Here is an 18,543-nt window from a genome sequence, read left to right on the forward strand (position 1 = left end):
TTCTGAAGTACTCCTGCACGATATAAAGATACGTGATTCTCTCTTTATTTACACACAATATATTTTCAGTAAAGCTGTTAAAATTTAAGTTTGGAATACTGTTAGGAATGCAGAAGGAATATGCATGCTTTGAATTGTTCCACCATAAAGTATAAATAAACATGCAGGCATTCAAATAGCTTTAATTTCTCACATATTGTCACTTGGTAGGTTATGTAGTTCCACATTTTGTTCCCTGCCTCTAATGTTTTAATGGGTTTTACTTTCTGCAGTTTTGGCTGAGTTAATTGAGAAGTTTGTGTCACATCTTTCTGAAAGCCAATTGGATTGTTATTTCAGCACGGGAAATGATAAAGGTCAGTTTCCTAATAATTTTTTGCCAGAAGCCTGTTTCTATTTAAAATACTTTCCTTCTTAATGCATCTGTAGCATTTTGGGGGTTGTTTAAAATGTTCTTTAGCAGCTTAGAAATTAATTCCTTAACAGGTCGGAAATACCTTTGGTGCAAAAGATGATGTGCATGTGTAAATAGTACAGATAATTATTAATGATGGGCTTTCACATTTCTGAATGTGTAATGGAAAGCTGGAGATACAGAGCAGGTGAGAGTATGATGAAAGTATTTGCTGGCACCTATTATAGAATGACTCGCAAACCTAGAGGCATAAACATTTAAGATAGTGTAAGCAGTCTGGCTCACATTTGGAAGCCTCATATTATATAATCAACCCAAAGGTATGCAATTTATATTAGAATCATAGAATAGTTAGGGTTGGAAAGGAACTTAAGGTCATCTAGTTCCAACCCCCTACCATATGCAGGGACACCTCACACTAAACCATGTCACCCAAGGCTCTGTCCAACCTGGCATTGAACACTGCCAGGGGTGGAGTATTCACAACTTCCTGGGCAACCCATTTCAGTGCCTCACCACCCTCACAGTAAAGAACTCCCTCCTTATATCCAGTCTAAACTTCCCCTGTTTAAGTTTGAACCCATTACACCTTGTCCTGTCACTACAGTCCCTGATGAAGAGTCCCTCCCCAGCATCCTTGTAGGCCCCCTTCAGATCCTGGAAGGCTGCTATGAGGTCTCCACGCAGCCTTCTCTTCTCCAGGCTGAACAGCCCCAACTTTCTCAGCTTATCTTCATACGGGAGGTGCTCCAGTTCCTTGATCATCCTCATGGCCCTCCTCTGGACTTATTCCAACAGTTCTATGTCCTTTTTATGTTGAGGACACCAGAATTGTACACAATACTCCAAGTGAGGTCTCACAATTGCAGAGTAGAGGGGCAGGATCACCTCCTTTGACCTCCTGGTCACGCTCCTTTTGATGCAGCCCAGGATACGGTTGGCTTTCTGGGCTGTGAGCGCACACTGCCGGCTCATGTTCATTTTATCATCGACCAACACCTCCAAGTCCTTCTCTGCAGGGCTGCTCTGAATCTCTTCTCTGCCCAGCCTGTTGCTGTGCCTGGGATTGCTCTGACCCAGGTGTAAGACCTTGCACTTGGCATGGTTAAACTTCATAAGGTTGGCATCAGCCCACCTCATCAGTCTGTCAAGGTCCCTCTGGATGGCATTCCTTCCCTCCGGCGTATCAACTGAACCACACAGCTTGGTGTCATGAGCAAACTTGCTGAGGGCGCACTCAATCCCACTGTCCATGTCACCGACAAAGATGTTGAACAAGACCAGTCCCAGCACCGATCCCTGAGGGACACCACTCGTTACTGGTCTCCAGCTGGACATTGAGCCATTGACCACAACTCTTTGCATGCGGCCATCCAGCCATTTCTTTATCTACCAAGTGATCCACCTGTTAAATTGATGTGTCTCCAATTTAGAGACAAGGATGTCGTGTGGGACAGTGTCAGATGCTTTGCACAAGTCCAGGTAGGTGACATCAACTGCTCTGCCCCTGTCAATTAGTTTCGTAGCCCCATCATAGAAGGCCACCAAATTGGTCAGGCAGGATTTCCCCTTAGTGAAGCCATGCTGGCTGTCACCAGCCACCTTGTTTTTCATGTGCCTTAGCATGCCTTCCAGAAGAATCTGCTCTAAGATTTTGCCAGGCACAGAGGTGAGACTGACTGGTCTGTAGTTCCCTGGGTCTTCCATTTTCCCCTTCTTGAAAATGGGGGTTATATTACCCTTTTTGCAGTCATCGGGAGCTTCACCTGACTGCCATGACCTTTCAAATATGATGGACAATGGCTTAGCAACTTCATTTGCCAGCTCCTTCAGGATGCACGAATGGATTTCATCAGCTCCCATGGATTTGTGCATGTTCAGGTTCTTAAGATGGTCTTGAACCAGATCCTCTCCCACAGTGGGCCTAGGATCTCCATTCTCACAGTTCCTGCGTTCACCTTCCAAGACTTGGGTGGTGTGCTCAGAGCATTTGCCAGTGAAGACTGAGGCAAAGAAGTCATTAAGAACCTCCGCTTTCTCCAAATCCAGGGTAGCCAGTTCTCCTGATAGCTTCCAGAGAGGGCCCACATTATCCCTAGTCTGTCTTTTATTCACAAAATAAAAAAAAATACTGCATTAAAGGATATGTATTAAAGAACTGCTACTGTTGGCAGAGTAATCTGTGTGTTAGTTTTATACAGATGTTGTGCTTGTAGCCAAGAATAAAGAATGAATGATAAAGTTAATTTATTCTGAGTGTAAAGTAATACGTTTTAATATTTTGAGGTATTTTAAAAATTAGAAGATTTAGAAGCATTGTTAATATCCACGGGAAAATGCACTTTTATTCTTTACTGTCTGTCCAGGGCTTTTCTCTTAAGTTGTAGTTCAGTCACTTAGTGTACTTATTCTGCCACTACCTTTGGATAACCAAGCCTGCTTTGGGGAGAGTCTGTTATTTTTACTGATATTTTAATTCTCACATCTGTAGGATGCAAATATGGTGTCCTTGAAGGCTTCAGACTTGCGTTTAAAGTTTCAAAGCACAAAACCCCTTTAGAAGATCTCTTATGTAATGGCCTTTACCTTCTGAAAGATTGCTAACAGAATACCCTTACTTTTATATGAGAATCTCTCTCCTCTTAATGAAGAAAGTGCTGAAGTTAACACTTCTTCGCATCACTATTTTACTTTTTCTTAAAAGAGGCTTAAAGAGTTTTTTGTTGTCTTTTATTAGTTAGTCATTTACTTTTTAAGTTCTCAGGAGGCATAATGAGCAATAAAAGTCTTTTCATGGACTCATCAGACTTGATACTTACAGGTTATTTTAGTGTTCCCTGTTAAAAACCCAGGAAAACTCGCTTGGTTTGAATAAGGCAAAAACTAGAGAGGAGGAACAGACATCTAGCTGTGCAACCTCCAGTTTCCCAGCAAAGGCAGCATCCTGCTGTTTCTTAATCATAACAGCTAAGTGCTTCCATCCAGTATGGAAGAACTCTAATGAAGGAAAGCAGTGGTCCATATTTTGTTCACTTAGATGTTGAGTACCCTAGTTTCAGTTTACTCTCCTCAATGCTTTGTTGAAAGCTAGGATTTAAAACATGTTCAGGAATGTCACCTGGATCTTCTACTTCATTGATTTCACTATGAACCACTGATTAGGTGGATATAGCAACAACACTACATTATTTATCTAAAATTTAACGCTAGCTTTGAAGAAGCACTAGGTTGGAAAATCCTGTGACAATTGCATACATTAAATTATCTTTTTAGAATGGAAGATCACAAAGAACAGGTACAGAAACAATACCAACATAGTAAAAGCCTCAGTTCTTGATTTTCTTGAGCTTGACAGATTTTATCTTTTTTCATAATGAGCAAACCCAATCTGTATGGAATTCCTGTTTCTATTTTATGAATATTTTTTTTCATTCAGTCTCATACAGGCACTACTGGGCATGAATTCTGGGTAAGTTTGCCTGTTCAAAAAAGCTCCAAAATTTAACGGGTCAGCTGATAAACAATTTTCATTTGCAAATGCTTTTGATATTCCATGTGCTTGAATAAAGTCAAGCTTGGAAATCAGGGAAGCCTTCTCAAGGATAGTAGTCTGGTAAGCAACTGATGTGAAATGTAGGCAAAGGGCTGGTGTTGTCTTAAAGCTTTCTTTCCCTGTCAGCAGCACCATTATCACATATTTTTGTTGTGAAGAGTTCTCCTGACCAGAAAAGAGTGTTGCTCAGGCAAACAGCATATGTTTCATCAAGGCTTTCTTTTAACTTTTATAGCATAATAGTTACTAAAATTTCATAGCACCTTTTTCAGGCAGATGTGGCAATGAGTCCAGGGACACTAGTTTAGACCAGTAAATTCATGGTAATTGACATGAAAGTGAAACAAAATTATGGCTCTAAAAGCTATGATAATACTCCACCCTGGAACCGTAAAAAGGCTTGATTGTAAGAATTAGTTGTATAGATAAATTTACATTAATTTCAGGTTCTTTTTTACATCATAAAATATACCGTGTGGCATACTTATGAAGATAGGAATGCACTTTGAGAACCCAAGTTTGTGTTACACTTTCTGTTTGTAGAGAAGCAACAAAGAAAACATGCTGAAATTTTTATCAAGCCTTGTTTACTTAAAATTAGTTTTCTCACTGATCAGATTGATCAGTCAATCAAACTCACAATTGATCAGATTTCTATACATTTCCCAGGGTTTTCTTCTAATGCCTATGAAGGGTTGGAATTTCTCCAAGGAGAACTATTAATTATTTGAACACTATGTTACTTCACAGCATCTTTTCTGTATATGCATGTGTAGTCACTATCTAAGCTAAAGCTTATGAGTTGTTAGAAGGTAATCTATATTCTAGATGCATCTTTCTAGCTGCATATCAAAGTAAGCCAAACATGTGCTTGGCAGTTGTGTACATCCACCACTGTCTTGAATAAATTTGGGTCTGAGGAACTGAAAAATGGCTTCTAATAGTTGTTTAGTTTTTAATGAAAAAAGGCCACAATTTTCATGAAAATGGATTCAGTGCGATGCATAGATATTCAGTGTTTATCATGTTTCTTGCAATGAGAAATTGATTCTCTTAAAAAATGACAGCTTTCTGAACCTGTAGGTACTTGTAATTAGAATAACAGTCATCCATCTGCTGTGGAATCCCTCAGGATTTGAGTCTATTATAAAATTTGCAAATAGGGAAAAATCAAATTAGTTTGGGTTGTTATCATTTTCAAGATAAGAGATAAGGAAAAAATGTCTAATAAACCACTATGCAGTTGCAGTGTCTAATTATAAACAGTAACACAAATCTTACTTTAAGTTTACTTCATACTAGTAGCAATGATGTGGATTCAGATAAGTAAAATAACATACTTATTGTATGTACATTAAATGTAAATGAACGCTATCTATTCCCTTTCCTAGAATTAATACTTTTTAGTTTGCTTTTATTTTTATTTTTCTTCATTAAAAACACCAAACATCAAAAACCAAATCATTGATATTTAGATGTAATGGGCAATAGAATGGTATGAAACTGCAATTTGCAATATTAGTAAAATAGGCATTATGCGTTAGGGATATGAAGTTCCTAAATAGCCACTGACAATTAATAGTTTACAGTCCCTGGCATTTCAAAGGGAGTATTTTCTTTTCTTGAATGAGCAAGATTGTGTTAAATAGTGGATTAAAAAAAAAAAATAAAATTGAGAGCAGACATACCAATATTTAATATGATTAGTGTGTATGGTAGGATGCTAGTATGAAGAGCAGTTGCTTGGCTGAAAAAGGCAAAAAATAAAATCATTTAGACTTAAAAATGGTCCATACTTGCTGCTGTTGGTTTTTTAATGCATTTTAGAATGAGAGAAAAAGTCAACTTTCTATTATATTTTTTTCTGTTAATTGTAAACTTGCTCCTAGAGAATTCTGATATCCTTCAAATCACTGGATTAATTTTGACTTAATTTCTATTTACAGGGTTTACATTTATAAAGAAAGTATAAAATACCTGTTTAACATTATTTTTTATTAGATAAATAAAAAGCTGCCAAAGCATATTCTTCATGCCATTTTGTATAGCCGCAGTGCTGTATCATGTTTTATCTAATTCACAGTTCAGAGAGGTGGTGTGTCCTTTGAGCATAAATGGCATTCTTATTCAGAAAATTGATCTGTTGATGCATAACAGAAGTTATGAAACCCATTGTGTTTCAAGACAGTTAAATCAGGTATGTTGATAAATATCTGTCAAATGAGCTTTGTAGAAAATTAAATTCAGTATATTAAATCAGGTGTATGAGCATCTTTACAGTAGTACAGTGACAACATACTCCTGCAATCATACTGGGCAACAACTCTTTTATCTGTGGATTGCAATATGCAGTATTTCAGTATTCTGCTTCTTGTTAATAACAATTTTCTAAGCTTAATGGAGCATTTAAGGTTTCTAGGTCCAGTTTTTAATGAGAGGGAAGTGGTCCTTTATATATTCTATATGACTGTGTAGTTTCCTGAAGCCTAATCTTCCCAGTTTGTAGTTGGTAAACAAGATGGAAAATCAAAACTTTTGACCCCAGACAAAGAACCACAATTTGTGTGTTCGTATTGCAAGCTGTGGATTGGCAGCAACTTTACTACCTAATGTATGGAGCTATGATTATATCATATACACTGGTGTACAAAAGCAAGAGTTTTTGCCTTCGTGAGGTAGTGTGTAATATAGAATTATTATTCAATCCAAACTCTATGTTAATTTTATCTTCTTTCACAATCCAGGGGAAAATATCAAAAAGAAAATTTGATAGGGAAAAAACCCTTTTCAGTAACTAAGAAATTGCTACAACAGAGAAAAAAAGGCAATAAGAATCAATTAAATCAGTGGTGTTCTTTTAATGTGAATGAGAAATAAGCATTCAGTATTTGCTGTAAACTTACAGCATGGAAACTGGGCGAAGATTGTGGGTTGTGATGCAGCTGATCCTAATTACATTGTCACCCACAGGATGATCCTCCCTCCTAGTGGATGCAGGGCTTCCTTTGTGGCTTAGAAGTTGTTATATTGCTTGGCCCTCTTCTGTCATTAAATATGGTCATGTCAGGATTGAATTAGCAATTAGTCATAATTGCTAATTAGGCATAGCAAACTCATTCAGATTCCCCCAGTTTTTAGGTTATAAGAATGCCTCTTGCCTTCCTGATTGCACACAAGAGCCTGAAAATGAATTGACTGAGTATGGTAATTGCAGCCTGGGTGAACAGGTAACTTGGAACAGGAGCTGTAAACAGATACGAGCTGTTTCACTCATGTCTGTGGGTTTTTAACTGAAATGATCTGTGATTTTTATATGTATTCTTCCAAATATTGTGTTGCTGGTATGCTGTACAAAAAATATTTAAACTTCTGCACTTTGGGTAAAAAAACCCCTTTCTGATGTGGTTTTGGTATTTCAGTCCCATCAGATTAATAAATTAATTCATTCTACTCAGAGACCAGTTGATTTTTCTTATATATAAATGTATTTGTCAATGATACAAGGTTATTGACAATAATTTGTCAAAAATACAAGGTTAATTTCTCACGACCCCAACACTTAGATCGTTCTCCTGTATTAAAGTTACAATACAGAGTATGTTTTTTTACCATACTTCCTTTGCTGAATTTTATTGCTTCATTGTCGAGGGTAATTTTGCTATGTTGTTTTCTTCAAAGAAATTTCAACCTACTTCATCCCATCTGAGTAGGTGCTCCTTACATTATTTTTCTTGAACTTTCTTCCCAACCATAGGCATTTCCTCCCTTAACCTGTAAATATTTCATCTGTAATACCTTACTCCCTGTTACTAGGAACAGAGTGTTTATCTGAATAGATAGCCAGAGAATCCTTCAGTTTAATTCCTCTGTCTGAGCAGGATTTATAAAAAAATACATATCAGGTTACTGTGTGATCTGCTTAATCAGATTTTTACATTTATCACTTACATGAATTTAAAAATTAAATTTGAAATTAACTTCTGCTGCTGTATCTGTTATTTACATTTTTAGCAAATTATGTTAGTTGTGGGTTGTTGGTTTTTTTTTTTTTAATTTGTTTAATTTGTTGTATTTGTTGTACTTAAGTAGCACTTTGAAAGAAGTATATTAAAGGTTTAAGCCCTCAGCTTTTTAAATCATAATATTATTAAACCATTTTTTTCTGTCTATAGTTATATTAGGTGATATATATACATGAGAGAAGCAATGCCCTATTTTTAATTGCATTTGCAATTTAAAATTTTGAGAAAATATTACAACAGATGTTGCTTTAATTCATGATTTACTAATTAGTCTAACTTGTTTTTTTAATTTGAACAAATGCAGAAAATGGATTATATGTTACTGTGTGAAAAAACAAGGCAAAGAGAGACAGGATTCTTAAATCCATCGATCAAGTTTCCTGTGATTCACATCAAAATAGAATTTTTGTTAATAAAGTTGGTCTTACAGCTACGAGACTTAAAGACACTGGAATGAACGAAAATAGATCAGAAAATGCTGCTCTATCTAATTTCTTGGCCAGAAGGGATAAAGCTCTACTAAGAAATGGGACTGAAAAATAAGTTGATTGTTTACATTGTGCTGTAAAGCTAATGATAACCATACTAACAGTGAAGATTTCCTTCTAAAGAATTTGAAATGATTTTAGTAAATAATAATTATAAAAAAACAACATATATGAAGAATTCAGATTCCTGATGCATCCTTTGCAAACACTATTAAACTCATTTTGATTAAGAAGCAGTTCTCCAGAATTGGTATTCATATATAATAGAAGCTTTACTTTAGTATTCAGTTAAAATCATATTTATTGTAATACTTTATTATATCTTTTCTTTTGTTTTAGCCATGGATTCAGATGTGAAGAATGAAAGCCTTTCATCTGTGCAGCAGCTTGGTGTTGAAATGACAGTCAGGTACATGGTATTAAAATATTTCCCTAGTGTATTTCTAAGATTTGTTTGATTTTCATGGAATGACTTTAATGATACTTAATCCATCAACTTGATGCTTTCTATCATTTTAAATCTAAATATCATCTTAAAGAAAATTAACTTTCAAAGTGAAAAGGGTATTAATACATAATTAAATTATATTTACAGATTATAGGTTATTATCCTTTAGTGTTGTAAAGGGTAATTGTAACTTGTTAGTAAGATTTACCATAAAATTACATTACCCTTAGTTATATGCCTTTTTTTTTTTCCTTATATTACTTCTCTAAATGGTTCTGTTTAGTGAAGCTTAGTTATATGCCATTTGAACATTTTACTTGACTGGTAATTTGCAGAGCCTTGATGAAGGAAAAGCTAATGTGTCTGTACTTCTACAGATTGTAATCTTTAGCATCATAATTCAAATATTAATGCTAATAATTACACATGAAGTATACTTAGATGGAATTCTAAATAATGTATGTGAAGAAATGTATGCTCCTCCCCACCGTAGACTTTAAAACTCAACTAAAAGGAATTTAGGTGAGGAATTATAACACTGAGTAACAGATGTTTGGTGTGTGCTTCCTAGATAAAGCATAGTAGGTTTTATTAAACTATGTGTTTATCTACAGCATAGTGTTTGTGATGACCAACACTATGACAGCTTAATTTTCACAGGTCTATTAAATATGAGTTCTTGGTTTTTAGGAATAAAAAAACCCCTCCAACATTTAAACAGTTTTGGTTTTTATCTTTCTGTGCTAGATATGGAAAATATCTAAACTTGCTAAAAGAACATGCTGAAAATGGGTTGTGCTTCGTGTTAATGAACTGCAAAAAATTCCTGAAACAAGAGCAAAGAACTGTGGTATCCTCACTTTGTATCCTTTCTTGATGGCAGAAACGCTGTTGTCTAAAAGTACTGGAACTGGAACTCTCAGTTTGGGATTCCGGTGTAGTGTCAGTGTATAATATGCACATCCACATATGTGAAAAATGGGGTGGAAAAGCAGAAAAAAAACCACACCCCAAAGCAGCACTTTTACTTTGAAATTTTGTTAAGCAAGTTAAAATGCACACCCCATGCACTCCATAAACTCTTCATCCTTTTGTTCCCATACTCTGTTAAAATTGTAAGTCTTGCTCATTTTTGTCAAACTGTCTTGGAGTAGGATCGCATCATTCTGTATGTGATAAGAGTCTGAAGCAATGCATCTCTGAGCATTAATGAGTATTTGTGGTACTCCCACAATACCGACAGTATTAATGATATTGTCCATGTGTCTGTAAACTGATCAACGGGAATGTTTTGATTTCAGACTGGAAAAAAAAGTAGTGTATTGGGAAAGTAGCTTAAGTTTCTCTTAATTCAGTTTGAGAGGCATCTGTGCCTCAGGAAGCTGGCTTCTGCGCAGCTGTATCCCCTTTTTCCCATCTCTAACAAACCAGCTCTTGCCTTTATTGTGCATGGGCCTGGGGAAAAGGAAAGCTGCAGTTCCCGAAGGATAGTGAGGAGTTTTCTGCCCAAGTTCCTTAACCTTCTCACACAGGCTGCTTGCAGGAGCACTGTCCTGGCTATGACTGGTTTGCATCTTCTATCTTCCTCATAATGTCAGGGGACGGGGAGAAGACACTGATGTTTCTTAAACAATTTTCACGTCTTCTTGTTTCAGCGTTTCTGTGGCTACCAAGACTGCATATATCTGTAAGAACTCAAAAGCTGTCTCTTTCTGAAAAGCAACTTTGAAAGTTTCTAAGGGAGACTATTAATTTCCTTAGTTTTGGGTTTGGTTTTTTTTTGGTGTGTTTATTTGTTGTTGTTGATTTTTTTTAATGCATTAAGTTTTCATTAGAGACTTCTAACTGAATAAGTGACCCTGAAAAAGTCTCTCAGAAAAATATAGATTTGACATTTGCTCAAATGGTTGTTTAAAAGTAGTGAAAATACAGGTGGACTGATAATAAAGGGAACATTATTGAATTTTAAAGCTGGTAGTAAAATAAACTGTTAGTGCTATTAAATTCTGTGTGAAGGCTGTGGTACTGTGGAATGACCTTCTTTTTTAATTATAGAGTGAAAGTTCATCCTTTCAATTTTTTTTTCTAATAAAACTATCAATCAGTTTTAGAATTTACTAAATAAACTAGGATATATTTGGTAAATAAAAAAACTTATTACTGCCCAAATACTGATTGTTTGACAGTTTGAAATTATTAGCATCTTGGATCAAGTTTGTAGTATAGGAAACAACATTTCCATATTTCATTAGGTGTGATTCCATCTACTTAAGGTAAAACCCCTTCAGTTTTACTTTGAACGTTATGTTGTCTTAAATGTTTTGAATGGAAATTGTAGAACAACTCTAGTCTTCACTAGAGAACTCCAGGGTACAAGAAGCACAGATTAGATTCCTTACCTCTTCTGCACGCAGTCTTCCATATTAATATGAATTGGTCCCTCTTGTCACCAGAAGTGACTGTATTGGTCCACTCACAGCACTGAGTCTAGCCGTGAGGTTTTTCCAGCAGAATGAAGTTTTGGTCCATTGTGTGAATATAATTGTACTGAACACCATCATTGCTGAGAACTTCAGTTGTCTTTACAAGAACTAGCCAGCAGTGCAGGCAGATTACTGCAGTGCTAATGTTCATTCTCAATGCCTAAATTATTTCTTTTTCATAATATATCCTCAAGACACAAAGAGAAAGTTAAGTAATTAACCTATTTGCGTAACTGCTGCAATGTCAATTAAAATAAAATGTCAAAATATGAATGACAAGTTATCCAGCTGTTGGATTATGTTGCTGCCTACTTCAGGAAGGAGCAAAATGCCAAAGGATGTACCTTGACTGTCCAGGATTACCTGGAAACCAGACCCTGATTTTCCAGAGCTTTCCATACTGATAAAATCTCTGTTACTTTTGCTACACAGAACAGGATTTCACCAGCCAAATGTACTGCAAAGAAATGTGCACACACAGAACAACTTCACATACAAGTTCCACTCTATTCACCAGTAAATGGGAAAAAAAAAAAATTGCAACATAGTCTTTTTTTCCCTTCTGTTCTTTTGTTTAAAATATGACAATAGTTTCTCCACCCCTGCTTTCACAATTTAAGCTTACATGAAAAGAAATAAAGAACTAGGTTGCTATTGCAAAGGAATAGTCAGGATATATTTAATATCAGTTTCTAACTGTTAATTTTCTTTAGTATAACTACATGTTTTTCCTAATGGTAGTACTTTTTTTTTTTTAAATTCTGTTTCCTATCTCTAAAATAACTGGGATTACTTATCCTACAAGTAAAGATGTGTACTTTTTTATGTTGTTCCCACAAAGGTATTTTAAAGTAACATATTTTCTGTAATCCTTTTCCTCAATTTTGTTCTTGCTGCTGCTGTTGTTGTTGTTAATCAGATGCACCTACCTGCTACCACAGTGGAATCTGGCATCCATCCAGTCTATTTCTGCAGCACTCACTACATTGAAATGTTGCTGAAAGCTAAGTTGCCACTTGTCTTTGCAGCCTTCCAAAGATCTGGTTTTACTCCATCCCAGGTAACTGATGAAAGCATACCAAAGTATTATCAAATTTTTGGACTTAAATCCACTAAATCAAGGATGTTCATACAGCATGTGTGTGCGGTTATGAAAGTGTAGGTGAGAGATAGTATTGAATGTGAGTAACTTAGAGCATCTGAAAATAGAAAGAAACTGACTTTGGTAGAATAATGACAGTGAACTGCAGCTAATTACCTTCTATTACATGTTCATGCAGAAAACCTGATAAAAATACTTTTTACTAAAACCTCAGATTTATCATTAAAAATAAGTAGAATATCTTATTCCCTGAAATAACTTTTTAAATTTTCCATAGGAAGGAAATGAGTAATTTGGGATAGGTGTATAATAGGAACCAGTTCAGGTAATATGATAGCAAAATTAATTTTATATGAACTACCCATACTATTACAATCAAGCAACACACTAACCTTCTATATTAAAGAGATATTGCTAAAGAAGTGTATTTATCCATAATGTTAGCTTTCATTTGCTTCTTACCTTTTAAGTTGCATGTGAATAGCCTAGAGAGAACCTATTTTTGTGTAAAGATGTTTGCAATAAATGTATTTAATGCAAGTGGAGATGTACCCTGTGCTTAAGCTAAAACTAGTTCTGGGTTTGTCCACTTGAAGTATGTTTGAGGGCCAGGCCCAAGCGAAGAGGATGGGGTGTGCACAGGTGGCAACTTGTTACAGGGTCCCTAGTTAGGGACCCAAGGACTCCACTGGTTGTGCAGGAAGTTCTGAGGCACACCATGACTGGTGAAGAGGAGTTTTGCTTTAGTCTAGGCTGAAGATTGCAGTCGTGGCTTAGTCTTCAAGTGTTAGGAAACTGCTTAATATTTTTGCCACAAGTGCTTAAAGTCAGAGAAACAGAATTTGGAAATTGTATGTTGTCAGAGTTGATAAAACTGTCATAAACCTTGAGATGTTGGAACTAGATGATCTTAAGGTCCTTTCCAACCCTGCCTATTCTATGATTTTACGTACTTACTATGATTCTTTGGTGATACGGAGTTGTAATATATGTGAAGAATTACTTGTAAAGACTAGTCATGATGAAATGTAAACAGTGTCATGCAATAATAAATTAGATTGCAAATGCAAAGGATCTCTCACCACAATAAGAAAGCTTAGTGCTGTTCCAAGGGAAATATTTTTCATCTTATTCCTTCAAAATCCCTTTGCAGCTTAAGAGACTTCTTAATGGGAGCAGATGCCAGTGTGGTACAGATATTACTTTAAAAAGTCAGCTTGGGATTTGGTCTTTGAGGAGAGAAGATCAGCAGATGAGGGACTTTTATCTCAGCATAGGAATGAGGTGCTCATAATAAGGTGCTTGTTTTGGGGTGGGGAAACACATAGGGACTATCACTCCTTCCTCAATTAGTCTTGTGTAAGTTATACTGTATACTGTTATGCTGCTTTTATATTTTTTTACACTCAATTAGTAATAGACTAGTTATTGTTCTAAACTGCTGACAAAGTTTTTTGTTTGGGGATTTTATTGTTATGTGATGTATTACTGAAATGCCCCTGGTGGGTGCCACTGTATGCTACTGCAGTTCTACTGCAGGATTAAAAACAAATGAACTCTGAACTGTGAAAACAACTCTGATGTAGTTAGGTGCATGCACATCAATAAATAACTGAAAACAGATTCAATGCCAGAGTATGGCTGCTGTCATCTAATTAGAACTTTGGTACTTCTGCTTCTGCATATTTTTAAACACTTTAAGGACTGATTAGGAGAAGATCTATGGTCTGGAACTAAATGAAGTGAAAAGTGCTGTATGCTTCTCAGTATGTTGTGATTTAGAACTGGAAAAAGGAGTCACTAAACGTGTTCCATACATACTCATTAAATGAAAACATGTCTTAGGGCAGGGGTTAACATTAATTTATAAGCAAAGAACTGCTTTTATTTAGAGGAAAATTCATGTTAAACATACGTTTATAATCCCCATTACACTTTAGGCCACATTTTTAAAAAATCTTGAAAAAATACCCTTTGCTTTCATTGGACTTTGAGCTTTATGTCTCAACCTCAGTTGCCAGAACATACTCAGATAAGTGAGATGCACACATGTGGGGTGTTATGTTTAGCAGAACCCACTGGAAATCTACTTGGAGGCTGCAATTAAAAAAGTGGTGATTCTTGGCTTCTTTCGTACTTTATCACTTTTATTTTCGTAAGTAGGGTAATGGTATAGAAAAAGGGGTCCATAGTATAGAAAAGAGATAAAGCCGATCAATTAAGACTGAATGTCGACAGCAATTTAATTATGTATCATTTTGTTCTCATCTAGATTTCTCTGCAATGGATAACTCAATGTTTCTGGAATTACATGGACTGGAGGGAGATCTGTCACTATATTGCTACATGTATCTTGCTTGGTCCCGATTATCAAATATATATGTGTATCTCCGTGTTCAAACACCTACAGCAAGACATCCTGAAGCACACTGAAGCCCAAGATCTCCAGGTTTTCCTTAAAGTAAGAGTTTCTTTTTAAAGTTTTTGAACTGCTGAAGGGAAGCAAAACTCTTAATACTGAAAGCTCTTACTGAATTTCACTCAGTGATTTTGAGTGAAATGATACTTTAAATTTATTTACTTTTTTGCAGAAAATGATGGTATTTTCCAGAGAATAGCTTTCCTGCATTTGTCCTGATCAGTTCACTTTGTCAGCAAAGTAAATAGCCACACTAAGTTATAAGGGCATTTAATATTAATCATTTAATAATAATCATAAGGGCATTCAGTTCTCTGTACGTAACCCCAGTCTCGTTAAACTAGATGGTCTTCAGACAGATGGGTTTATAAAGTGGTCTCTTCCTGAAGCTTGAAGAGATGAGGTGTGGCACAAAGCTCAGCTGTCATTTTGAACAGATGCCAATTACTATCTAGCCAGCCTCAAAATTTCGTACTCTTTGCCATATTGTAAATTACATTTCTTTATTGGATTCTTTGTGTAAGGTACTGCTTAGCTATAGATACAGTAATAACTCTTCTTCCCAGAGACACCTTTGTTTATTTTCACTGGTCTTTTTCTTCAGTCAAGATTCTTCTGAGAGCTAGATATCTACATCTTAGTCTGTCCTAAAAACAACAGTTTTCTGACTAATTTGCATCCAACTTACATATACTTAAATATGAATAATCTGATCATTTTCCTTGAAATGTTTGATAAGGTCTGATGATTGGATTGTTTTGTTTGACCTGGTTTTGGTCAATGTGGCTTAAAACCTACTTCATCTTGATGGGTTTAGTTGGATAGGGTATGTAACTTTGAGAAAATTTTAAGAGACTTTATATCTTGTCATCACCTACAGTATAAACAAGCCAAAGATTTGACATGGTACTGTTAATGAGAAATGCGGTATATTAGAGCACTACTGGAGTATTTAAAATTCCTTGAGTGACTACTGTAGAAAAAGGGGAGTTAATGGCATACTGAAATAGTAATCTTGGTTTTGATAGCTCTTAATTCATCTAAACAAAAAAAATACTCTGCTATTATATCCATTCAATTTTATGTGAGATTACTTGGGTTTAGTACTTGCAAAGGCGTTAGCTGCCCTTTTTTTAGAAATAACCAAATTAATTTTCAAGTTTTAGCCTATTTCTCAGCACAACATTCATGAATTTGGATTGCTGTAGTGGAGTAATTCTTTTAAAAGTGGAAGTATAAACTATTCTGAGAACATAGTCCAAGTGAAGAAAAACCCCAAGACACCTACAATCTCTGAATATTCATGTTGTATTTTTTTCAATGAAATGTCACATCTTGGACTTCATACTAGCAATGGTCATTTGCTATTCAGACAAGTCCTGCTGCCTGTTTTTGTTCCAAGAACCAATAGCATGTTCTATTTTTAAGCTTCTACCATACTTTATGTCTGTAATGGAAATATGATGATTTGCTAGCAATACACATTTGTTGGTATTATCTAAAAAGTAGTTCCAGCTAGCTGTTAAAATTAAACCCAAATATGTTCTTCTTCAATATTAACATACTTTTATTTGTACACAAAAAAAAAAAGTTGGAGACAACTTTGCTGTCAATTCACATGACATTATGCCTAGCACTTAAAGTTGAAACATTATTAATTATTAAAACATTCATTCTTCCAGTATGGCCTTCTAGAGGTAATATGACCACCTGTGAAAGAGATGATTATCTATTACTCTTCTATTTGCCTTTCCTCTGTGCCAAGAGGAAAGTTAAGTAATGAATTGTCCATGAACATTTTGTCCCTTTTTCTGGTTCTTTCTGTTGGCTGAGATGGATTGCTAACAGTTATGATCCCTTTGAGATATCTTGGAGTTTCAGCATTAACTGAATTTTAAATTTATTGCTTGGCCTTTTATTAATCCTTTCATGGAAGGGTGAAGGTGCATAGATTTGTAATTTCTACATGTGAATCAAGAACAGTGTAAGCTGCCACCTCAGTGAGCCCATCTTGACTATCTTAATTTCATTGGTTTATTTTGGATAAAATAGAGAAACTGGGGCTACAGGGTTTGTGACTTGTAATAGCACATACAGAGCTAGTATGTCTGTCTTCTGGAAGTAACTTAGCTACTATTCACTTTATTTGCTGTGAGTATGGGCCATATTATTGACAGCTAAATCATTAACCAATGTTTTAATATGTGTGCACATTTAATCAATATAATATTTGCTTAAAAAAAAGGAAAAGAAAAAAGAGTTAAATACCTACTACAATGCTCTGTTGAAGTCCGTTTTCTTTTCCTCTGTATTCCTGTTCAGATGCCAGAGTGCAGCCTTCCAAGCCTGAGTAGATGTTCTCAGGAGAGTTCTATGTAACAGAGATGTAGAGTCAATCATTACACTAGTAGATGTGTCCACAGTGACTGTCTGGCTCCAGACAGCTTTTTGCAGCATATGGTGCCAACGGTGGTAATACTGCTTAGTAGATGCTGGGCAAACTAATTTTTCCAGTTCAAAGCAGCAACTAATTCACCCATTTTATCTAAACTGTTCTTCAGGTCCTACTTTCTACTGTGCACCCTCCCCCACCCTCTAATCTAGTAGCCATAGAAAGAACATGGGCTGTTTCTTTCTTTTTCCTGAGGGTCCCCTTTTTTATTCCATGCCTTGGAATTAGTGAAAATTTAATCATTTGTAGTGATGCAGAAGTCTTTATTATGTTTTTAAGCACTTTATAACAATCTTTATCATTGATTTTAAAAGTAAGTATCTACTGTTACTGTCCTAGTTTTATTGAGAATCTAGTTGGATATAAAAACCACATTAACAAACTTCCAGCATGCCATGTGCTGGTATAGAAATCTTTTAAAAGTATATTTGTGTACATAGTTTTGCCTTCTTAAAGCTTACTTTGTTAATCTTGAAAATCTTCAGTATGTAACGTTCTCCAAAAATGAGATGAACAGCATCCAAAAAAACTATTTGATACTAAGACTTTAATTAAAAAGAACTGTCTGGAAGCAGATATTAGCAGTTGTTTGTTTCTAAATGAAATGTCATAAAATGTATTTTAAACACCCAAGCAGAACAAAATGAGCTATCTTTAGAAGCTTCGAATTCATTAAATTTGAGTTGTGCATCTTTTTTCCTAGCTTATAAGTGTTTTCTGTGTGTATTTGTGCAGGAAGAACCACTCCATGGATTTCGAGTGAGTGATTATTTAGAATACATGGAAAGCTTGGAGGCAATCTACAGACCTATGCTGCTGGAAGACATGAGGAACATAAGAGTGAATACATAGATGAAACAAACAGGCGCTTAATTTTCCCGTTTTGGTTACATCCTTTAAAGGGATGCTGATTGATTGATATATCGGTTTCACCTAAAATAAGTCAGGCTGTGTGAATATACATACTTTAAAATAAAGAGGGGTTTCAGAATATAGATTTTGCTAAAGGACTTAATCTACATTTAAGGACCTTAAGTAACACATTTTCCCAGAAAGAGTGTATGCGCAGCCTCATTTTCAGTTAGCAGAAGGCATCTTCAAAACCCACCTGTAGGATGCTGAAGTGTCTTCCTTAACAAGTCCTGGGCCTGTTCTCAACTT

The 18,543-nt window shown here is 35.6% G+C and overlaps 1 protein-coding gene across 1 annotated transcript in view; it reads left to right on the forward strand.

Moving 5' to 3' along the window:
• The window catches only part of TBC1D32 (TBC1 domain family member 32), a gene marked incomplete at its 3' end in the record, with an annotated part of 82,318 nt that extends 64,084 nt beyond the window's left edge, over positions 1-18,234 (forward strand). The window contains exons 27-33 of the mRNA XM_080614891.1: positions 273-356; positions 8,818-8,887; positions 9,674-9,789; positions 10,459-10,613; positions 12,329-12,469; positions 14,784-14,972; positions 18,118-18,234. Of these exons, the coding sequence (XP_080471017.1) occupies positions 273-356; positions 8,818-8,887; positions 9,674-9,789; positions 10,459-10,613; positions 12,329-12,469; positions 14,784-14,972; positions 18,118-18,234 (872 nt within the window). The remainder of the gene's footprint in view (positions 1-272; positions 357-8,817; positions 8,888-9,673; positions 9,790-10,458; positions 10,614-12,328; positions 12,470-14,783; positions 14,973-18,117) is intronic.
• Between the last annotated feature and the right edge of the window lie 309 nt (positions 18,235-18,543).

The sequence above is a fragment of the Psittacula echo genome (assembly GCF_963264785.1).
Source record: "Psittacula echo genome assembly, chromosome: 4".
Taxonomy (NCBI): Eukaryota; Metazoa; Chordata; class Aves; order Psittaciformes; family Psittacidae; genus Psittacula; species Psittacula echo.